The sequence below is a fragment of the Mercenaria mercenaria genome, chromosome 18 (assembly GCF_021730395.1).
Source record: "Mercenaria mercenaria strain notata chromosome 18, MADL_Memer_1, whole genome shotgun sequence".
NCBI lineage: Eukaryota > Metazoa > Mollusca > Bivalvia > Venerida > Veneridae > Mercenaria > Mercenaria mercenaria.
Window position 1 is genome coordinate 26,610,936 of NC_069378.1, and position 25,628 is coordinate 26,636,563.

The window sequence follows — 25,628 nt, forward strand, 5'->3', positions numbered from 1 at the left end:
ACTCGAGAAAGGACACAGTTTCTCAAATCCACATTGTTGTCAAGCAACCATTACACACAGTGTCAGGCCCCATGTACACATCAAAGACTCGCCATATTCTATCGCATACCCTAAGAAGCCGGGTACAAATCAATACAATACTACCTTTCGTATCACGACTATCAATTTTCACAGTATGTGTGCCAACGAATCTTTTCTTGCTTCTCATTAAAAGAAATTTCAACTCGCATTATCATAGGTAGAGAAATATGACTTATCATTAAGTCTACGAAAGTTTTACTACCAGGTTATGATATAGTTTCTACGAAGAATCGTCCTGAAGATCGCCATAGAAGTGTTTTAATTTCTGCAAAGCCAAAGGATAGTACAATCGCAAAATATACTCCAGAACTTTGGAAAATCCCAAAACTTGCTGACAGAAGAAGCAGAGTGAAAATGACATGGATTAAATGCTAGCTAAGCATGTGTAAGACATTGTCTCTACATTTACCACAAAAGCTTTGTTAGTTTTCTCGCATTTCACTTTTCCTCCCCCCACCCTGAAGTAACTATAGCAGATGGTAGTTTCCAGTCGTAAATGCGATTTAGCAAGGGGTTAAAATAAATTTAAGGTATATAAACTGAAAACCTTGTTTTCCTTCAAAATAATTTTCATGAAATATGAAGAGGAAAGTTTTATTTGCAAAGCATTATTGGACTCCTAGCTGCTTTAACCAAAATTTTGCCACCGGGTCAAATATTTGGGAAAATTGGCTCATATTTTCTTGGACCGATGTTTTACTATGAAGGTATGGCGGTTAGGCTACATGTGAGAGTCTTACATAACTGGCAGATATATATATAAGCTGCACATAATACTCGCAGAGAGGAGTGCTGCAGTATAAATAGATAGATATTGTGTTCAGTATCGTTACGGTACTGTACAGATTTTAGTACCAATCTTTGAAGGGAGGCTACTCTTAAACGTTGAAACAACGGGAAAGTTGCTCGAACAATATTAAATGTAAATCGAGACCTAGTTATTTAATTTCTTATCAAATCTCTATTGCAAGGAAATACAATTTATGTCAACTGGTATCTCTGTCGAGAATGAATAGAAAGTTTTAACACAATTGTTCTCTTGATGAACTGACTTGAAGGGTGCAGGTTCCGTAACTCCTTTTAGTTTTGGCAGTGGCTAGAGAACCGGAATCGGTTCTCTGGACTGCGAACTTATTCGTCCAGAACTGGTTCTCTAAGCAAAATACCGTGCATAGGCTGGGGAACCGGAATTTTATTTCTATGCATAATACTGCCAAAATCCACTTTGTTTCTTTTGATAAGTATGCTGCTTTCTCCTTGATTCGAGCCTCTTAAATCTTTTAGAGGTGTGCAAATTTTTGTAAACCTGTTCAATTAAATAATTTTTGTTTTTTGTTACAAAAATATTTGCATTTTACAATGGGCAATAAGAATTACAATGTTATCATCTTTTATATGTACTTTTTTGCATGAGACTGAAGGAGGTGAAACTCCACATCATTTTAAAACTTTCTCATCGATTCGAGCCCTCTGTTTGGAAGGTCATTAAATGTTTATGTTTGCATATTCTATTTCCATAAAGCAAATTTCTATCAAGTTTGACTTCTTGTTCACTCGTTACAACAGTCGAAATATGCTCGGGGTGCTTTTAATTTGAAATTTGGGCTCACAATATTACCCACTATGTAATTTCCTTTTGAAATAAGTAATTTTAGATGCAAAAATTTAAAATAGGTATTTCATCAATTTTTCAGTGGTTTTATGACTAATATTTTCCAAGGAATTTTAAAATGTAAATGACACACGTTTCTGATGGAAGAACATGCTACATGAGCATGAATTTTACTAAAACACAAGGGCTCGAATCGATGAGAAAGCTCGAACTGACGAGAAACAGGCATACAGTCAATCAATCAGTTCCGACACACGTTATGCATTTTTGCTTCAAATTCTACACCTGCTACGGAAACACTTCTTTTTCTTAAATGGGATGAAAGACGATTATTTCAGCTACAATTTAAGCCCAACTTGAACAAAATTGAGCATTCAAAAGTATGCTAACTCCGTATGTAAACAGCACATCCAGATCAACTAGTTCCGTTACCTGTCAATCAGTTCCAATCTTGTATCTACTTATAGATATTTGTGTTATCTGGGGGTCATCTCAAAGTAATTTTTAACTGTCATTTGTGACAGTCCAGCGGTGTTATCCACGAGCCGCTCAATTCATAACATAATTTCATGTAGTAAATGTTCTGGGTGAAATAATTAAAAACATGATAAAACTAATGATTTTATAATTTTTATATATTGAACATATCAACTGCTTTTTGACTTGTAACAAACAGAAAAAAACAGTACAATTAACCAACAAAGTTATATAACTTGTTCATTAAATATCATCACATATATTTAGTAGAAAAATATATTAGGGCAAAAAGAGTTATGTGCATGTTACTGTCTTGTTAAATCCTATTTCCCATAGATATGTCAAAGGTCTGAATACTGATGACAACAGTAGAAAGTTTAACTGAACCTTTAATTTCTATCACCTACCTTTTTGGCTATAACTTTAACAGTTCATGTGCATTATTGAAAGAAGCGCTTTTCTAAATGTAATCTGTACATACTAGATAACATGTCGTGTTTATTCATTTTTATATTACATTAAAAAAGCCATAAGCCTCTAGTAATAGCCACGATATCTTTGTCCACTCAGATTGCAGGAGTTACTGGTTCAAATCTATAGTCACAGAATGATGATACCAGTATATCCTTACCTAAAAATGCTCTGCATTCAAGGAGAAAATGGCTTCATTTCATTCATAATATACAGTAGTGGTAACGCAATATCAAGAGTAAGGTGTTGAAAGTCATTAATATAAGCTGCAATCTAAGTGGAACAAATTAGTATAGACTTATTTATATTATTATAAAACATTGTTTTAAAAGACTTTGCAGTCTTAACTGCAGGACTCTACAATGTGCTGATTTCTCTGAGCTTTTCCATGATCTACCTAAAGTGCATCTGGCTGGCTATTGTAGCTGCAAATATAAATAATATCATACCAAGAGTTAAATGGAATATTTCAAATATCAAAAAAAACGCCAACTGGGGATATGCAATGCAGCATTGTATTTTCTTTTCAATTGAATCTTATCTTACACATAATGTTATTCTACTGAGCATTTATACTGTGTGTCACATGATAACTGATGTCATTAAAACCAGGCTACACTAATAACATAGAGGCTGAAAATATATATATACACACAACTTTTCTGGTAAATGACATGACCTGGTCCTTAAGTGGTTGCTAAGTTAACATACTTTAAAAATGTGATTGGAATAATCTTATAGAGTTTATATGACTTATGATTAAAAATAGATTCTATTCTGTTCTAATCTATTCATCAGACAGCATGTTCTTCAACAGTAAATGTTAAAAGACAAAATAATACAGCACAACATAACTTCCATAAGAATATTATAATATATATTTTGCATGTGGACTGAGTTTAATGACAAAAGATATCCATTAACAGCAGAGCATGCTACAAAACAGCACTAAATACAGCGTGTGTGACAAGTAAAGATAATGTCTATACGGCCCCAACATATATAGCACATGTACCGGAACTGATTAGCGAGCGGCCTTTAAATGATGCTGTTTTACTCTCTTAAATGAAACTGCCAACTCATATTGACGAATGTTATCAATAGAATGAATATAAATACACAAAATGATACCAACCTTTTGGTATTTATGATTTTAGAACAAAAGAAATCGCTCTCCAACTTTCAAGCTCCTCAGAACCTCCATTGAAGAAAACGCAGCGTCCATAACCTCGTTTTGAACTGCAAGTGCTTGTTGACCCAGATTTCATACAAGTTTTGTAAACATGCGTTCGTTTGGCGAGGAAATGGTTACTTTATATGACCCAATAGCAAAAATAGAGTTTTTGAACATACTCATACTGTGCCAAGCTTAATTTCAGAAAGTGTGTCGGAACTAATTGAATGCCAGAACTGATTGAATGACTGTATCATGTGCATGTTCTTATCTTAATTAGTTAATTAATTTTACCATTTCAGCAAGCTATGCCCTTTTATTTATTTGTGTTTACTGTGTCTCCAGAAGTGTACTCGCCGCATACTGTCCGCCATATTGGAATGATAAAATAAACTAGTACGAATGAATGCGAAATCGTCGACACTGGAGCCGAAATAAACTTGAAATTTAAACTTAAAAGGTATAAGACAATAAAAGAAGCGATTAAAACAAAAGTAATTTGGGTGGTTTTCAAAATAATGAAGCTTTTTCTTCTCTCTCACCTTACTTCAATTCAGTTCAGTTTTAGAATGTGTTTTGGAGCAAAATATATCCAAATCAATGTACTCAATAAATGTGTGCAATTTTATCTTGATGGCTCAAGCAGTTTTAAAGTTATATTAAATTATATAGCTAATTTTGTCCCCTGTGCACCCAAAAAAGTGTGACATTTTACATGAAGTATAGTTTTCAACTGAGGTTTACTTTTTAAAACCATGATTTATTGTTACAGCTTTGGCTTTTTAATGTAACTTAAACTCTGCACATTTAAATAAAATACTTCTTCTCATTACCTACATCTTATTGTTACTAATATTTCACATCTTGTGATGGAACCCTTTTCACGAAAAATAGTGAAAAAAATACTAAATTTAAATGTTGAACACTACAATTTCATAACCCTATTACTTTTCAAAAGTCTTAATGTTTTTCTAAGATCTTTATCCTTTCAGCTGTGAAGACACAGTATGATTTTTTTCTTTAATAAATCGACTTTCTCAGAAACTTGATGAATGTCTATACACCTAAAAATGTCCCCTGTGCACCTTTTCAGTTGTTAAGTGTCAGATTTCTTTTATTCTTTAAATAAAATGGGATTTTACTTTATTTTCCTTGAAAGGGAGTTACAACAGATACAAAAGCAGCCTTCAACTTCACATATTACTGACTGTTAAACATTCACAAAGCCAAAAGTGATGTCCCCTGTGCACCCTTTTTTTGACATATATCAATTATCATAGCATTACTGTAATTTGTGTGGCATTTCTATATTCTTAGCAGTGTGTATGCAAAATTTAGGCATTACTTGATAATTTAGCATTATATAAGAAACCCTGGACAATTAAAAATTCATTGTTTGCATTTTTTTCCGAAGTTGCCAATTTTCAAGTTTAAAAGTGGAAACATCAATTTTATTGCTTCTTAAGCTCTTAAGTTTACCTAAATATGTAAATGTTCACTAGTAAATATTATGTAGTTAAAAGAATTTTACTTACCATGAACATATTCTATGAATAAATATTTTGATACAATTTGTCCCCTGTGCACCCTTTTTAGTAACATTATAAAGTATGTATGAATTTTACTATTCCTTTTTATCATGCATGGTATTTTGTCATTTTCTAATATGAATAAGCAGTTCATGTAAATTAAATGATTTCAGTGTGTTAGTTATGTATAAAGTCACTTATTTTTCATTTAAAAGCATTACATTTTGTTGAATTTTCATGTTTTTGTAGTGAAAATTTTCAATTTTGTAGTTATTTTGTGGAATAAACTATTTTTTGATAGTATTTGTCTAAAGTTTATTACCAGTAGTCTTTTTATGAATAGAAAACTAATAATGGATGAATATTACACTGATCTTCAGTATGTGTCCCCTGTGCATCTTTAAAATAACTCAATTTTGAGTAGACAATTCTAGAAATTAGAATTATTGGACATTCTTGAAATTTGGCATGTGGTTTATAAACATGCAACATGTCAGAAAAAAGTTGGTTTTATAATTATATGATAGTTATTTTGCATTCAGCAACAACTTTTCTAGGTAAAGTTTTATTTTCATGTCAAATTTGTGCAGAAAGGGTGATTTTAAAAACCAATGTCCACAAACATATGATTAAATAAGTTTCAAACCATACACATACACCCATTACTTATCATTTATGTTGAAAAAATTACTGTTATACATATTTCCTTGTCATAAAACCATGCAACATTTATCACCCACCTTACTGGAAATTCACTGAACTTTTGAATTAAAGGCTGAAATATTTTCTGATTGGCATTTCTCAACACTTCCCCAAAGTTATTTCCTTCAAATATGAAGTATTTGCTATAATAAAAAATAGGTGACCACCATAAGAAATAAGTTTGAATTTTCAACCCCTATGTCACACTTTTGCTTCATTATTTTGAAAACCACCCATTTCAGTATTGATTACATATCTTTGAACGTAGAACAGTATTAGAATCTATAAAGAAAAACATTCCCAGCAAAAGAAGTAAGGGAGCGAAGTCAGTACCATGGATATCTAACAAGATTAAATCACTTATTAGAAAACATAATCGTGTACATTCAAGTTTTTAAAAAAAACAGGCAACATCAGACTGAAAAATAAATGGCAAAAAATTAGACTATCAGTAAAAAAAGAAGTAAAAATCGCGCATGATTCATTCGTAAATAATCTTATTGGGGACATTAAGAGTGACTCGAAACCTTTTTGGAAGTATATTAATAGTAAAAAATCAGAAAAATCTGGAATTCCTCCCTTAAAAACAGAAGATGGCAGGACAGTTGAATCTGATATCGATAAAGCAAATGTACTGAATAAACAATTCACAAGTGTCTATACAAAAACTGAATATTCATCAGTACCAGTATCCTTTAAAGATGGAAATGTTAAAATGGAAAACATAATAGTGACACCGAAAGGGGTAGAAAAACTTTTAATAGGACTAAATGCAAATAAAGCGATGGGACCTGATTCGTTACATCCAAAAGTGCTAAAAGAGCTCGGCCCAAGCATTGCAGACATTCTGGCACATCTATTTCAACAATCAATTAATGTAGGTAAAATACCTGAAGACTGGAAAATGGCAAATATATGCCCATTATATAAAAAGAAGGATAAATCTTTACCTGGTAACTATCGCCCTGTATCACTGACCAGTCAGGGTTGTAACTGTTTTAAGTTATGTAACCTATTTCAGTTATTTTTTCGAGCATTTTATAACCTGTATTAGTTATAAAATATAAGTTAACTCAGGTAAGTTATTCAAAAAAAGTCTTTTTGCTGTTCTCACAAGGTGACCTATACAGTGAAATAAGTAGCAATCTGTGGTTAATCAAATTCTCTTTTAGTCTGATCATGACCTGATAAACATAATGGGATGCTAAGAGTTTTATAGCTTTAAACCTTTTCCGTAAAACCTTATTAGCCTTGCGTAAAAAAATTTACTGTACAACTGGAAAGATAAGAGTTCAAGGATTCAGGAAATAATTGCATTAGTCACATTCAAAATGAGGAATTGGCACAGGAGGGCTTTGTAATATTTTATGATAACTGAAACAAGTTATGAAAATATAAGCAATAACTCAAATGGGTTATAAACTGTGATAACTTGTAACAGTTACACCCCTGACTGCTGACTTGCATCTGTTGTAAAGTGCTAGAGCACGTTATTTGTTCAAACTTGATGAAACATTTTGAAGCCCATAATATACTCATTAGTAGGCAACATGCATTTAGGAAGCATCACAGCTGTGAAACACAACTAGCAACAGTGGTTAATGACTGGGCATATTCAGTAGACAGGAACAAACAAGTGGATATTTTTATTCTTGATTTTGAAAAGGCGTTCGATACCGTGCCACACGAACTTCTAAAATCTAAAATGCATAAATACGGTGTAAGACCCAATATTTTAAATTGGATTGACTCATTTTTAGTAAATTGCAGTCAGTGTGTAATAGTCAACGGTGAATCGCCCAACGTATCATCAGTACTATCAGGAGTATCACAGGGAACTGTGTTAGGACCTATCTTATTCTTAATACATATTAATGACATCTCTGATAATATTGCATCAGATATCAGGTTATTCACAGATGATTGTGTATGTTATCGGGAAATACTAACGGACAACGACTGCTTAGAATTACAAAAAGACATTGATAAATTAGGAGAGTGGGCAACCACATGGGGGATGAGATTTCAACCAGTGAAATGTAATATGATGTCCCTATCTTGAAAAAAATCAATCATAAAATATCAATACACCCTTAAAAATACTCCCCTGAAATATCTGAAGTCAATTAAATATTTGGTGGTTAATATAACATGTGATCTTACTTGGAATAAACATATTGAAGAAACGTGTAATAAGGCATACAGAACATTGGGATTATTAAGATGGAATCTACAGGCTTGTCCTCAAGATGTCAAACTTCAAGCGTACAAAGGTTTAATAAGACCAGTTTTAGAATATTCAAGTTCAATTTGGGACCCACATCAACAATATCTACAAGAAAAAATTGAAGCGGTACAAAAACGATCAGCAAGATTTATCACATCAAATTACAACTTCGACACAGGAAGCATGACTGGAATTTTAAACGATTTAAAACTAAAACCTCTAAAGGAAAGAAGAAAACAGAGTTGTCTTATCTTATTTTGTAAAGGTTTAAATAACACCGCTTCAGTACCAGTGGACCATCTAGTTAAACCTATACGTGTCACTAAAAACAAACACGAGGAACATTTATAATTACAGTTTCATACCTAATACACTACGCGATTGGAATTCTCTACCACTCTATCTTATTCAGAGTTACAGGACCTCAGAAAAACCAGTGGATTCATCAGATGTATTAAAAAGTTAGATTAATTATAAGCTCCAAACACTTGGCGCAGGCGCGGTTAGAAAACGTCAATGAGATGTGTTACCGTAAAACATCAAGATCAAGATCACGTGAAATGCCGAGGTGTTACAAACCAGTATTTAAAGTGATCAAAGAATATGTATGAGGTTTTACGGGCAAACCTTTTTTCCACTATTTTTTGTGAAGGGGGTTCCACCACAAGATGTGAAATCTTGGTAACAATAAGATGTATGTAATGAAAAAGAAGTATTTTATTTAAATGTGCAGAGTTTAAGTTACATGAAAAAGTCAAAGCTGTAACAATAAAGCATGATTTTAAAAAGTAAACCACAGTTGAAAACTACACTTCATGTAAAATGTCACACTTTTTTGGGTGCACAGGGGACAAAATTGGCTATATAATTTGATATAACTTTAAAACTGCTTGAGCCATCAAGATAAAATTGCACACATTTATTGATTACATTGATTTGGATATAATTTGCTCCAAAACAAATTCTAAAACTGAACTGAATTAAAGTAAGGTGAGAGAGAAGAAAAAGCTTCATTATTTTGAAAACCACCCATATGCCCATTGTATAAAAAGAAGGATAAATCTTTACCTGGTAACTATCGCCCTGTATCACTGACCAGTCAGGGGTGTAACTGTTTTAAGTTATGTAACCTATTTCAGTTATTTTTTCGAGCATTTTATAACCTGTATTAGTTATAAAATATAAGTTAACTCAGGTAAGTTATTCAAAAAAAGTCTTTTTGCTGTTCTCACAAGGTGACCTATACAGTGAAATAAGTAGCAATCTGTGGTTAATCAAATTCTCTTTTAGTCTGATCATGACCTGATAAACATAATGGGATGCTAAGAGTTTTATAGCTTTAAACCTTTTCCGTAAAACCTTATTAGCCTTGTGTAAAAAAATTTACTGTACAACTGGAAAGATAAGAGTTCAAGGATTCAGGAAATAATTGCATTAGTCACATTCAAAATGAGGAATTGGCACAGGAGGGCTTTGTAATATTTTATGATAACTGAAACAAGTTATGAAAATATAAGCAATAACTCAAATGGGTTATAAACTGTGATAACTTGTAACAGTTACACCCCTGACTGCTGACTTGCATCTGTTGTAAAGTGCTAGAGCACGTTATTTGTTCAAACTTGATGAAACATTTTGAAGCCCATAATATACTCATTAGTAGGCAACATGCATTTAGGAAGCATCACAGCTGTGAAACACAACTAGCAACAGTGGTTAATGACTGGGCATATTCAGTAGACAGGAACAAACAAGTGGATATTTTTATTCTTGATTTTGAAAAGGCGTTCGATACCGTGCCACACGAACTTCTAAAATCTAAAATGCATAAATACGGTGTAAGACCCAATATTTTAAATTGGATTGACTCATTTTTAGTAAATTGCAGTCAGTGTGTAATAGTCAACGGTGAATCGCCCAACGTATCATCAGTACTATCAGGAGTATCACAGGGAACTGTGTTAGGACCTATCTTATTCTTAATACATATTAATGACATCTCTGATAATATTGCATCAGATATCAGGTTATTCACAGATGATTGTGTATGTTATCGGGAAATACTAACGGACAACGACTGCTTAGAATTACAAAAAGACATTGATAAATTAGGAGAGTGGGCAACCACATGGGGGATGAGATTTCAACCAGTGAAATGTAATATGATGTCCCTATCTTGAAAAAAATCAATCATAAAATATCAATACACCCTTAAAAATACTCCCCTGAAATATCTGAAGTCAATTAAATATTTGGTGGTTAATATAACATGTGATCTTACTTGGAATAAACATATTGAAGAAACGTGTAATAAGGCATACAGAACATTGGGATTATTAAGATGGAATCTACAGGCTTGTCCTCAAGATGTCAAACTTCAAGCGTACAAAGGTTTAATAAGACCAGTTTTAGAATATTCAAGTTCAATTTGGGACCCACATCAACAATATCTACAAGAAAAAATTGAAGCGGTACAAAAACGATCAGCAAGATTTATCACATCAAATTACAACTTCGACACAGGAAGCATGACTGGAATTTTACACGATTTAAAACTAAAACCTCTGAAGGAAAGAAGAAAACAGAGTTGTCTTATCTTATTTTGTAAAGGTTTAAATAACACCGCTTCAGTACCAGTGGACCATCTAGTTAAACCTATACGTGTCACTAAAAACAAACACGAGGAACATTTATAATTACAGTTTCATACCTAATACACTACGCGATTGGAATTCTCTACCACTCTATCTTATTCAGAGTTACAGGACCTCAGAAAAACCAGTGGATTCATAAAAATTTATCAGATGTATTAAAAAGTTAGATTAATTATAAGCTCCAAACACTTGGCGCAGGCGCGGTTAGAAAACGTCAATGAGATGTGTTACCGTAAAACATCAAGATCAAGATCACGTGAAATGCCGAGGTGTTACAAACCAGTATTTAAAGTGATCAAAGAATATGTATGAGGTTTTACGGGCAATTTAATTAGTTTATTCATCTATAAACATGTAATGACGCAAATACAAACCAATATTATCTTATGTTTAAATAATTTAAACATAATACAAGTTTAAAGCAAATAACATTTAAAAACTGCAAAGTAGTTTTCACGCATTCATTCGTACTAGTTTATATCATTTGAATACGGCAGACACAGTATATATGCGGCGAGTACACTTTTGGAGACAGTAAACGCAGATAAATGCAAGGGCATGATAAAATTAATTAAGATAATAATATGCATGACACTTACCAAGTAACAAAGTGGATTTCGGCAGTATTATGCATAGAAATAAAATTCCGGTTCCCTAGCCTATGCACGGTATTTTGCTTAGAGAACCGGTTCCGGACGAATAAGTTCGCAGTCTAGGGAACCGATTCCGGTTCTCTAGCCACTGCCTTTAGTTTTAGCCTAATTTTAGGGCTCTGTATAATACCGTATAATAGAAGGTCTTGACGATTACATGAGCATTACATTAAAATGGTCAGCTGTCAGTATATAAAAGACCATATTTAGTTTAGATATCCAGAGCTATGCTTTGTAGCGATTGGAATGATAGATAAAATATTAGAACAGGATTTAGAGTCAACTCGTCCCCTAGTCAACTCGTTCCCTATTTGCTCATTTCGTCCCCCTCGGCGATTTCAGATTGGTCATTTCGTCCCCCGTTTTCGGCCTCCTTTTTAAAACGTATTTTTGAAAAACAAAGTATGATAAATTAAGTATATCTAATACTAAAAATATACATAACTTTTCGTTTGTTTTAAGAACTTTTTGCTTAAAAAATGATCAATTTAACAAGGAGGATTTTCTGTTGTTGTTTTTTTTAACAGAAGTAAATTGAAAAGCATAATTTCCTCACTCCAATCGACTATAAACACATTTAATTATACTGGGGAAAATTTTTATTACTAAGGACATTGTATTTATTTTTTATTTATTTTATTTCAGTTAACTGTCTTATATTTTCAGTATATTTTATCAAACCAAATTATTTAAAGTTAACCATTTCCAATATAACTCCTTCAAAACTCACGATTATTTTAAATACCAGTTTTTAAAGTCAAAAATATCATAAAAAAGCAAAAATGCCTAAAACATTAAGGGGGACAAAATTACCAAAAGGGGGAGGACGAATCGACCAAAAGGGGGACGAGTTGACCAAAATGTGAGTAGGACGAAATGACCAATTTTGGGGGACAAAATGACCAAATCGGGGACGAGTTGACTTGATACACGTATCAGTATGCACTGTTTTATTAATGTTTTTGTAATGGTTATTAATGTTTTGTCATTTAAGAAATAATATATCTCATCCAGTGATTTGTCGTTGAATAAATCATTGTTTGGAGTTCAGATGCGAAGGAGTTATATCACGAGGGCGCAGCCCTCATGATATCATATAATAACACGCATCTGAATGACAAAACAATGATTTATTCAAGATCAAATCACTAAATGAGATATATTATTTCGATTCTAACACGTTACAAAGGATTTTTTAGTACATCCTTGATGACATGCATTAAATATTTGCCGTTAATTCAATTGGTTTCTTTTCCAGCGTGCCGCTATGCCGTTTGACGCCATGACATAATAATTGTGACATCAGAACAGTGATTTGTTGTATAATAATTCACTGTTTTCTGCCTTCTTTGTTTAATAGGAAAATGAATCGGATCATGTTAGAATATGCATTTTTTCCATAGCATGAATTATGGAAGACACCAATTACAAGTGGTATTCTTTATAAATTATATTCTATTCTTATCAGTACAAAATGATCAATATATATATGATTTGATATTCCTATTTCAAAGAGAAGTCATTACTGAGATTGTATTATGATGATTGTTCATGTAATTTATAATGATCAGTGTAACTTATTTCAGTAATCTCGATGGGCGATGTTTGAAATAAGTCGGCAGGGGAAGTTGGTGATCCTGGGTATTGGGATTCCTACAGCTGTTGGTTTACTCTATTATCTCCTGAAGACAGCATCTGATGGTAAATACAGCAGTTGTTTTCCTTCTTTGGGACAGACACTTTGCCATTTAATTGTTGCCAGAACTATCAAAACTGATTTATAAGTATGTATTTGTGGCACATTTATTTCCTTAATGGTAGCTTTTCATGACCCAAAAATTTCCAGTCTGATTTGTAAAGGATACGTTCCAAAACATTGATAATTAGTTGTAACTTCAAATTTACAATAGCCTAACATTGCTTTAGTATTTACTGTGAAATCACTAATATTCATGGGGGACTAATTTTTGTGGATTTTGTTGTTGAGTCAATCAACGAACAAGTAAAATTCCCATTTACAATCATGACAATGTAAATTATGTTCAAAAGTTGAAATCCATGAATTCATATCCCCACGAAATTGCCATTTTGACCAACACGAAATTTCATGCCCACAAAATTAAACGATTTTACAGTATGTAGATGTGAAATAATGAATTTAAGTTCATTTCATATTAGCTATATTATGATAACATGATAACTCATTTTTAAGAAAAATTGAAAACATTACTGTTTCTGTTTTTCATTGGTAAGTAACTCATTTTTAAGAACACTTCAAAACTTTTTCTGTTTTTCATTGGTTTATCGAAATACATTTATAACCTGGGATTAAATCCCATTCATTTTACACTTAAGTCTAACATTTATATCAAATATAATTTCATTGACATGTAACTACATTTGAATACAAAAGCATTTGAATGATTAAGTTACTAAGTTAACTATGTCACTGTAGACTAAGTTTTCTATGCCAGTTGGTGGCCACTTTGAGACTTTAGAATTGCAAAGATAATATCTCAGGTTTGCAAAAGTAAATCCCAGATTAACATATAGCTTGTCTGGATAAATATTCTAGAATACCATAGACGAGATTCCAGGTTTTCATAGGTTTTAAAACATTGCAAAGATAAGATTACATGTTTGCATAGATAATATCCCAGAAAATCTCAGGTTAACAGTGATAATAAGGTCCTAGGTTTGTGCAGATGAGATTCCAGGCTTGCATAGATAAAATCCTAGAAAATCTCAGGTTAACAGTGATAATAAGGTCCTAGGTTTGCACAGATGAGATTCCAGGCTTGCATAGATAAAATCCTAGAAAATCTCAGGTTAACAATGATAATAAGGTCCTAGGTTTGCACAGATGAGATTCCAGGCTTGCATAGATAACATTCTGGATTTGCATAGATAAGATTGTGTTTGCATATAGGTAAGATTCCATGTTTGCATAGGTTTCCAAAGATAAGGTCGCAGGTTTGCATAGATAAGACCCTAGGTTTGCATAGGTTTACAAAGGTCAGGTCCCAGGTTTGCATAGATAATAGTTAAGATCCTTAGGATTGCACTGATAATATCCCATGGTAACAATAATGAGATTCCAGGCATGGGATAAGATCCCAGGATCGCAGTGATAAGGTCAAAAGGTTTCACTGATAAAATTCTAGGGCTACATAGATATAATTGACCTTTCAGATGATGAAGAGGATATAGCTGGCAGGAAGTCCTCATCCTCAGCAACTTCTCGCCAGACTGTGATTGAGGTTCAGGTTCCACGCAAAGCTGTTGGTGCTGTCATAGGTAGACAGGGTGCAACTATCAAAGAGGTAAAACCAGTTTCGTAAAGATGCACTCCTTTAAATTCATGTCAAAGTTTTCAAACTTTAGAAAAGGCTTTCTTCAGTTAGTAATTGCAGTTGAAATAAATTTTGAAATGAGTCTCTGTGTTTTAGAAACTTCTTATCTACAATTACAGTTATAAGTGTAAATGTTGCTATTGAACTTTGATCTTAAATAAGTTTTTTTTTTTTGGTACTTTGTACACTCATGCTAAAATACTTTTGGAACTTTAGAATTTCAACCATTCGGTTTGTTCTTGCATTGTTTTTTAGCAAATTTATGTTGAAAATATTTTTGCAGAGATGTAGCTGCTAAATGCACATCCCCTGGAAGTTTCATTTTATTGTCGAGCCCACTTGTGTAGAGCCCGGCTCAGTCATCACTTTTGGCGGGTCGGTGTATGTACGTGCGTCTGTCAGTACGTCCATGCATGCATCCATCCGATTTTGTCCATACCATCTTTGACATGCATAGATCAATTTTGTTTACCGTATATTTGGCATGAATGTTAACCTCAATGAGAAAGAGTGTTATGTGCAAACCCCATGTTCCTGTCTCAAAGGTCAAAGTCACAGTTAGAGGTCAAAGGTCAAATTAAAGTTTGTTCAGAGCATTTCTTTTTCATGCATGGTAGGATTTTGATGTAACTTGGCTTGAATGTTCACCATTATGAGACAGAGTGTCATGCGCAAGAGCCAGGTCTAAGGTCAAGGTCACACTTAGACAGCTGTCGGGCTCTACATTCTGCTTGTATGTGTACTTGTTATCTGTCCAGTTGTTACAATAACAGAGCAGAATGAAAATTTAGCATTTTAAGGTCTTATGTTTTATTTCAAAATTCAAATACTGATGAATAGAGCCCCTTGTTTCTCTAGGATTGATAACATATTGTTAGAAAAGTTTCTTTTAAAATTATGATTAATATTCTCAGATTCAGGAACAGAGTGGAGCAAAAGTGAATTTCAAAGATTACACACAGTCTGATGATACAGATAGAACTGTCGTTATCCGAGGGACTCCGGAGGCGGCACAGTCGGCCGAGTGTCGGATACGCCACATACTTGCCAACATGCCGGTTATAGTGCAGGCAGAAATGGAAGTCCCAAAGTATGCTCTGGGGAGAATCATTGGTTTGTATCTCAGATTGTTATTTAATTTACTACAAATTTTGATCTAGGCAATATACATGTATTCTGTAACAGTGTGAGAAAAAATCTACTGCCAGATAACTGACTAGGATGTCAGACCTCAGACACCTGGACTGGGACCTAGACCTGATGCAGGTGGACTGGGACCTCAGACATAATGCAGCTAGACTGTGTCCTCAAACCTGATGCAGTTAGACTGGGACCTCAGACCTAATACAGCTGGACTGAGGACAAAATACTTGATGCTGCTGGACTGGGATCTCAGACATGTTGCAGATGGGACTGTTTTCAAAGCTGATACAGTTAGACTGGGACCTCAGACCTGATGTAGCCAGACTGAGACCTCAGACCCTATGCAGCCAGACTGGGACCTCAGACCTGATGCAGCTGGACTGGGATCTCAGACATAATGCAGCTAGACTGTGTCCTCAAACCTGATGCAGTTAGACTGGGACCTCAGACCTAATACAGCTGGACTGGGGAGAAAAGACTTGATGCAGCTGGACTGGGATCTCAGACATGTTGCAGAAGGGACTGTGTTTTCAAAGCTGATACAGTTAGACTGGGACCTCAGACCTGATGTAGCCAGACTGAGGCCTCAGACCATATGCAGTCAGACTGGAACCTAAGACCTGATGCAGCTGGACTGGGACCTCAGACCTGATGCAGCTGGACTGGGACCTCAGACCTGATGCAGATAGACTGTGACCTCAGACCTGATGCAGCTGGACTGGGACTGCAGACCTGATACAGCTGGACTGGGACCTCAGACCTGATACAGCTGGACTGGGACCTCAGACCTGATGCAGCCATAAAGGGACCTAAGACTTTATGCAGGCAGTCAGATTGGGACCTCATATTTGATGTCACAGGTGGCAGTTTGGATGCTCTACAGATTGAACTTCTGGACAGTTATACAGTTTAGATTGTCAATGAAATCCAGCTGTGACTTACTTCCTTGGATTTTTGATATACATTTGTAAATAAATAAGAGAGAGATATTATATATATATTTGTAAGAAACAGGAGACATTTTATTAATGTATGCCACAGTTTTATTAATACTTTTAGGCAGAGGTGGAGAAAGTATCCGTCAGATGTCAAGAGCTTCCAAGACAAAGATTCTTATTGATAAAACAAGAGACAGTTACCTTGATAAACCACAGATAATCACAATCGTTGGTGCTAAAGACCAGATTGTTGTTGCTAAGGTACTGTTGCTGCTTAGTTACTGAAAACATATTTAAATTAATCAATAAACAAATTTTGCAAAAAGAATGGTATGTTTCATGCCATTTTCAGCCTACTGTAAAAGCAGAAATTTTGGCTATATTGTTGAGGCCCTACATCTTGCAAAAATAAAGCCTCACGTAAATATTTACCATTGGTATAATTCAAATTAAAGTAGGATACCATTTTAAAAATTTTGTGAATATTAAGCCTCATGAACTTACTCAAAATTTTGAAGCAGTGAAAATGTATGCTCTTAAAGTTTTTTTTTTTTTTTTTTTGTTTTTTTTAAATAGATTGCCTATCATTTATGGAAAGATAATACACCAGAATAATACCAGTTATTTAGCAGTTAATCAAAAATACATGACATATAGAATATTTCTTTGTTGTTGTTTTTTTTTTTTTAATATAAGAAATATCTTTCATTGTATTAACATCAGATGCAATATTTTCACATTCAAGACTTTAGTGGTGTAGCCGTGATAGAAAATATAAGATCTTATATTCATGAGCAGAAGACTTGATTTTACATAAAAAAACCCCAAAGAAATGCTTTATTACACTTTTTTTTCAAATGTTTTTTGAATGTTCGGTATTTTTCTCTGAAAAATTATCATGGGAAAACCCATGGCGGAAGGGTGGATGGCGTCCACAAACTTTGTGCAGAGCATTTCTTCTTCATGCATGGAGGGATTGTGATGTAACTTAGCACAGATTTTCACGATCATGCATGGCTGTGTCATGCTCAAGAACCAGGTCCCAAGGTCTAAGGTCAATGTCACTTTTACAGGTCAAATTCAAGAATACTTTTGTTGGGAGCATTTCTTCTCCATGCATGGAGGGATTTTGATTTAACTTGGCACAAATGTTCAACATCATGAGACATAGTTTCTTGCGCAAGAACCAGGTCTTTAGGTGTACGGTCAGGGTCATACTTAGAGGCCAAAGGTGAAATACAAGAATGACTTTGCCCTGAGCATTTCTTCTTCATGCATGGAGGGATTTTTAGCTGGACAATTCGAAGAATAAGTAGAGCTATCCTACTCACCACAGTGTGGGCTTGGCATAACACCTTGGTAAAGTTTTTCGTACCAGTCCACATTTTGACTAAGTCTTTTGAGATAAAGCTTTGAAACTTTCAACACTTGTTTACCATCACCATGTACAGATATAGGCAAGAGTACATACCTCCATCAAGGATTTTGGCTGAATTTTGGCCCCTTCTGACTTAGAAATTTTGGTTAAGTTTTTTGTACCAGTTCATATTTTGTGTAAAGTGTTTGACATATGGCTTTGAAACTTTTATCACTTTTTCAGTATAATAATTCTATCTGTAGACAAGAGTACATAACTCTGTCATCTGTTTTGGCTGAATTATGGCCCTTCTTTGACTTGGAAATTGGTTCTGTTTTCTTACAAGTCAAGGTTTTGTCAAAACTATTTGACATATGACTTTTAAACTTTGATCTCTTGTTTATCATCAGGATTTCCATCTGTAGGCAAGAGTACATAACTCTGACAACTATTTTGGCTGGATTATGGCCCTTTTTGGACTTTGAAATTGGTTCAGTTTTTCGTACAAGTCAGCATTTTGTCAAAACTATTTGACATGAGGCTTTGAAACTTTGAACACTTGTTTATCATCAAGATTTCCATCAGTAGGCAAGAGTACATAACTCTGACAACTATTTTGACTAAATTATGGCCCTTTTTGGACTTGGAAATCAGTTAATATTTTCATACCAGTCCATATTTTGCCTAACCAGTTTGTCATATGGCTTTGAAACTTTGACCACTTGTTTACCATCACAGTCTACATTGTATAGGCAAGACTTCATAACTAGGGCAAGGACTTTAGTTAGAAGTTAAGTTTCTCATACCATTCCATATTTTGTCTAAACTGTTTGATATGTGACTTTTAAACTTTGAATACTTCATTACCATCATGGTAACTGTAACACATGCCATTTGGTGCAAGACTTATCCAAATACACAAATACAGGAACATTTGTTTGTCTTATCTATTTTTTTCTTATGTCTGAAAATCTGTGGTAATATTTTGATCCCATTCTTCCATCAGTTCTTTGAATAGTCCAGCGCGCTGTCATCTGACAGCTCTTGTTATGTAACTAGGCACAAATGTTCACCATCTTGAGACTGAGTGTCCTGCGCAAAAACCAGGTCCCTAGTTCTAAAGTCAAGGTCACACTTTGAGGTCACATTTCAAACATGAGAACGAAATTTTCTTGTATGGCCATTTAGTGGGTTAATGAAGCTTCTACCTATTGTCACCAAATTTTCTATGCAGATCTAAAAAAGCTCTTGACTTGCGTATTTTGTGACTTTGATACATTTGTGTTTGTATTGTCAATTAAATTCAGGCTATTGAACAAATTCATAAATAATATCTGTATGATATTCATAAGTTTATATACATATAACATAATAAATCGATTATTAGCTATGCATCAGGAAATATGCACAGGTCCTTCAGTAGAATAAAGTTGCACTCCTTACATGTAGGTTGTGTGATATTTCCACTGAAAAACATGTTTGTTCTAAAGGTAGCATTTACAAAAACTCAGTATTATCCTGATTCCCTATATTGTCCAAAAAATTGTCAACAATGAATATTCTTAGGTGCAGCACAGTTTCTTAATTTGAAGGAAAACTTTATTTTACTCCTGGATATAAAGTATATTGGGGCTATCATTGAGTCACTCATGTCAGTCAGTTCTTCATGTTCACTTCATATCTTAACTGATGAGAAGATTTTCATAAAACTTTAATTAGCTATAAACCTCCACAAAAAATATGCACAGCACATTACATTTGTAGATCACAGGTCAAGGTCACATGTGAAGGTCAAAGGTGAAATAGCTTAACTTCATGTCTGCTCCATATTGCCTAGACTGCTTGAAAATTTTTCATAAATTTAAACTTGCACTCATTGATCACCTTATCAAGACAATATGCCGAGCACATGAACCGGTTGAGGTCAAAGGTCAAATAGATTAAATATGTGATCATTCCATATCTTATACACTACTGGTCCAGGAATGAATTTCATGAAATTAGCAACAATCATCCAGACAACATGCAGAGTGTAAAACCCAGGGTAGGTCAATGTTCAAAGTCACACCTTGAGGTTGAGGGTCAAATAGTGCAAATTTGTGTTTGCTCCATATTTACCTGATGTCATAAAACTAGCATCTGGTATTGACCTCATCAAGATGACATGCAGAGTGCATAATCCAGGTCATAAGGTCTTAGGTTAAAGTCAGTCTTGAAAGTCAAAGGTTTTACTTTCCCTGTATCAGAGCAGTGTCTAGGAGTATTAATCACCTTAGGTGATAGCTCTAGTATTTTTATGCCCCCGAAGGGAGGCATATAGTTTTTGAACCGTCTGTCTGTCTGTCGGTCTGTCAGTCTGTCGGTCTGTCCGCAATTTTCGTGTCCGGTCCATATCTTTGTCATCAATGGATGGATTTTCAAATAACTTGGCATGAATGTGTACCACAGTAAGACGACGTGCAGTGCGCAAGACCCAGGTCCGTAGCTCAAAGGTCAAGGTCACACTTAAACGTTAAAGGATAGTGCATTGATGGGCGTGTCCGGTCCATATCTTTGTCATCGATGGATGGATTTTCAAATAACTTGGCATGAATGTGTACCACAGTAAGACGACATGCAGTGCGCAAGACCCAGGTCCGTAGCTCAACGGTCAAGGTCTCACTTAGACGTTAAAGGATAGTGCATTGATGGGCGTGTCCGGTCCATATCTTTGTCATCGATGGATGGATTTTCAAATAACTTAGCATTAATGTGTACCACAGTAAGACGATGTGCAGTGTGCAAGACCCAGGTCCGTAGCTCAAAGGTCAAGGTCACACTTAGAGGTTAAAGGATAGTGCATTGATGGGCGTGTCTGGTCCATATCTTTGTCATCGATGGATGGATTTTCAAATAACTTGGCATGAATGTGTACCACAATAAGACGACGTGTCACACGCAAGACCCAGGTCCGTAGCTCAAAGGTCAAGGTCACACTTAGACGTTAAAGATCATTTTTCGTGATAGTGCATTGATGGGCATGTCCGGTCCATATCTTTGTCATTCATGCATGGATTTTAAAATAACTATGCATGAATGTGTGACACAGTAAGACGATGTGTCGCGCGCAAGACCCAGCTCCGTAGGTCAAAGGTCCTAAACTCTAACATCGGCCATAACTATTCATTCAAAGTGCCATCGGGGGCATGTGTCATCCTACGGAGACAGCTCTTGTTTGTTTATAGAATTATGAAAGTTTGTGTTGCTGTAAGAAAATTTAAGTTCCAAAAATTTTGTGTTGTTTTAAGAAAATTTAAGTTCCAAAAAGAGCTTGTTTATTTTACAGGGTCTGATTCAAGAGAAGCTTGATGAAGAAGAAGAATTCAGGGCTAGAACAGCAGTGTCTGCTGCCAATAGAGAAACAAGGCACAAAGTGAAAGATTCAAACAGCCAGTCACATGACAGAATGACACATTCTGCAAATAATGAAGGTACCATTGTTGATAGTTTAGCATTACCGGATAGTGAGTTTCTCAATACATTCTTACACCCCAAACCCCAAACAAAGAAAAGGGGTATTGTGTCTTGTTTTGTGATAGTTTGTCAGCCTGCTGGTAGACCATTGGGTTTCCTAGAGTGTAAAAAATGGTACTGGAGAATCTGTTGGCAATGATATTTGCCTGTAGTCAGTTTGGCAGTTCAGTATGTCAAAGGTCAGGGTCACAATAACCATAACACTGAAAGTGGTTTCTGATCAGTGACTAGAGAGTACCCAATTACTTCAACATGCAATCATTAAGTTCATAGCATTATTGCTTGGGACAGATATATGTCCCCTATAGTTTAAGGGGTTGGTAGGTCAAAGGTCAAAGGTCAAGGTCATAGTGACAGCCACACTGAAAAAGTTTCAGAATAAGAACTTATCAGGCATATGTAGTGTCCTTGATGCAAGAATTAGACCTCTGACTTAAAGGTAAAGGTCAGACTTGGAGGTAAAATATTTTAATGTCATTTTTCCTGTCAGATCTTAGACTTCATGCATTGTAGGATATTCAAATATCTTGTCACAAACATTTGCTGTAATAAGACAATGTGTCATGTGCTAGACTTAGCCATCTAGCTTAAAGGCCTTGGTCACACAACTTTTAGCTTCACTGTTTGAAATTGTTAAGAATAGTATAAATTTCTTACAGGCTGAAATAGCCAGCTTTATGGTAGTTTGTTGAGGGTTTTAAGGTTCTTATACTGGAAATTGTTTGAAAGTCCAATTTAAACCATGTTATTAGTCCCCTACTGGTTGAAAACCAGTTTCGGGGACTATAGGAATGCGCTTTTCCGTCCGTCCGTCATTCTGTCATTCCGTCCGTCCGTTTGTCCACAATTTTGTGTCCGGTCCATAACTCTGTCATCCATGAAGGGATTTTAATATTACCTGGCACAAATGTTCCCCATGATGAGACAATGTGTCATGCGCAAAACCCGGTTCCCTGGCTCAAAGGTCAAGGTCACAATTGGAGGTCAAAGGTCAACAGTGCTTTTTTCCTGTCCGGTCCATAACTCTGCCATCCATGAAGGGATTTTAATATTACTTGGCACAAATGTACCTCATAATAAGAAGATGTGTCATGCAGAACTTTCAGACCCCTAGCTCAAAGGTCAAGGTCACACTTGGCAGACAAATGTTAACATGGCATGAGCAGGGTCTGTTTCTTGTCCGGTCCATAACTCTGTCATTCATGAAGGGATTTTAATATCACTTGGCACAAATGTTCTCCATGATGAGACGATGTGTCGTGCGCAAATCCCAGACCCCTGGCTCAAAGGTCAAGGTCACAATTGGAGGTCAAAGGTCAATAGGGCTTTTTTCCTGTCCGGTCCATAACTCTACCATCCATGAAGGGATTTTAGTATTACTTGGCACAAATGTTCCCGATGATGAGACGACATGTCTTGCGCAAAACCGGACCCCTAGCTCAGAGGTCAAGGTCACAATTGGAGGTCAAAGGTCAGTAGGGTTTTTTTTCCTGTCCGGTCCAGAACTCTGTCATCCATCAAGGGAATTCAATATTACTTGGCATAAATGTTCCCCATGATGGGACGACTTGTGGTGCGCAACACCCAGAACCCTAGCTTAAAGGTCAAGGTCACACTTGGAGATCAAAGGTCAATAGGATATTTTTCCTGTCCGGTCTATAACTTTGTCATGCAAAAACAGAATTTAAATATCAGTTTGCACAAATATCTCCCTGGATGTGACAGTGTGTCATGCACAAAACCCGGGCCCTTAGCTGCAAGGTCAAGGTCACACTTGAAAGTCAAAGGTCAAAAGGGCTTTTTTCCTGTCCAGTCTGTAACTCAGCCATCCTTAAAGGGATTTTAATATTACTTGGCACAAATGTTCACCATCATGAGACACCCTTGTTTTTAGAATTACGTCCCTTTGTTTTACTATAAATAGATTATATTGTAACTTCTTTATTACTGGCCGTAGGGAAAATTCGAGACCACTTTTCTGTGGTACAACATGCATGTTACATCCAATTTTTAGGTGTATTTTGACCTATCTCTACCTGGTAAAGAGTTTCTTGTGGACTTATATTATATAGATTTTTTTTTTATGATTTATTTCCCTTTGTTGTTACTATACTATAAATAACTTATATGGTAACTTTTTTATAATCAGCCAAAAAATTCCATATGAAAACAACGTAGGTTTTTATATATGCAAATTTTAATCCAAGTGTTTTGTTATAACATAATGAATATATAGTGTTTATATATCATTGACAGATATCAGTTCATTATGTTATACTGCAGTAGAGAAAATCAGGTGCATTCCAGTAGGGGACTTTGTATTGCATGGCAATACTTCATTCACTTGTTTTATACTGATTTAGAAAACAATATTGAAACAGACAATATTGAGAGAACTGGCGATAGAGATCACAATTTATACATGGAATTCCCAAACGGAAGAGACTATGTGGAGGTATATGTATCAGCAATAGCAACTCCAGGACATTTCTGGGTACAGACTATTGGTTCCATGGCTTTACAGCTGGATAAACTGTCTGATACAATGACTAGATACTATGAAGGTGAAGGAAAGGTAGGTCTGAATTACGCCTTTATGTTTTTATGGCCCTGATGTTTAAGACATGGTTGGCTTATTATTTTTGAACTTTACATCTGTCAGTTGATCCGTCACTATCTTGTGTACAATGTACTCCACTTCTACCAATTCAAATGAAACTTTGTTTAAATCAGATACATGAAGTGGACATTACGCTTATTGGTCACACAGTTTTACTATGAGTTGAGAAAGGTGAATACTTTTGCAAATTTAATATCACTTTTATCTGTCTTTATCAACCACTTTTAAGTGTTATTGGCAAGTGCATGTCTGTGTGGTAAAGTTTGAAAGAAGAATACTGTAGTAAAATTATCACTTTTATCTATCTGCCTCACCCACTTCCAAGTTTTACTTGCAAATGTCCCTCTGTCTGGAAAAGTTTGAAAGAAGAATAATGTAGAAAAATTATCACTTATCTATCTGCCTCACCCGCTTTCAAGTGTTGCTTGCAAATGTCCCTCCGTGTGGAAAAGTTTGAAAAAAGAATACTGTAGAAAAATTATCACTTATCTATCTGCCTCACCCGCTTTCAAGTGTTTTTTTGCAAATGCTCGTCTGTGTGGTAAAGTTTAATAGAAAGAGTATTCTGAGGGATGAAGTATTATACTTACTTATTTGCAGGGTACTTTAACCTTTCCAGAACATAAGCCTTGGTACAAAAACAAGTTTGTATTTTTATGAGGGTTTGCTTTACATATATGTACAATACAGTAAATTTAACCTTTACACTGTTAAATTTCTAAAATGGACTGGTCAATCACATTCAATTTGTGCAGTACCACTTATTATGCAAAGGGGTGTTCACTGAAAATTTACTTACTGAATAGCGAACAGTGCAGACCACGATCAGACTGCACAGATGTGCAGGCTGATCTTGGTCTGCGTTGGTCGCAAAGGCAGAATCACTTGCCGCCAGCAGGCTAAAAGTTAATAATTTTTCAGAACTTGATGCTTTCCACAGTGGAGAAAGGAGATATTGTTGCAGCTCCTTTTGAAAATGATAAAACTTGGTACAGAGCAAAAGTAATGGACATTATAAATCAATCAGAGCTAGATCTGTTCTATGTTGATTATGGGGACAGTGCATACATGGCTTCTTCCCTTGTCAAACCTTTAAGGTAAGTTCTGTTCTTTATTATAGATGG

General features: G+C 35.0%; 1 protein-coding gene across 1 annotated transcript in view; it reads left to right on the forward strand.

Annotated features, from left to right (window-relative positions):
- Nucleotides 1–923: 923 nt before the first annotated feature.
- Nucleotides 924–25,628, forward strand: part of LOC123538803 (tudor and KH domain-containing protein-like) — a 38,628-nt gene continuing 13,923 nt past the window's right edge. The window contains exons 1-8 of the mRNA XM_045323190.2: nucleotides 924–1,003; nucleotides 13,167–13,281; nucleotides 14,773–14,903; nucleotides 15,848–16,046; nucleotides 17,136–17,275; nucleotides 21,697–21,841; nucleotides 24,248–24,459; nucleotides 25,426–25,601. Coding sequence (XP_045179125.2) covers nucleotides 13,182–13,281; nucleotides 14,773–14,903; nucleotides 15,848–16,046; nucleotides 17,136–17,275; nucleotides 21,697–21,841; nucleotides 24,248–24,459; nucleotides 25,426–25,601 — 1,103 coding nt within the window. The 5' untranslated portion in view covers nucleotides 924–1,003; nucleotides 13,167–13,181. The remainder of the gene's footprint in view (nucleotides 1,004–13,166; nucleotides 13,282–14,772; nucleotides 14,904–15,847; nucleotides 16,047–17,135; nucleotides 17,276–21,696; nucleotides 21,842–24,247; nucleotides 24,460–25,425; nucleotides 25,602–25,628) is intronic.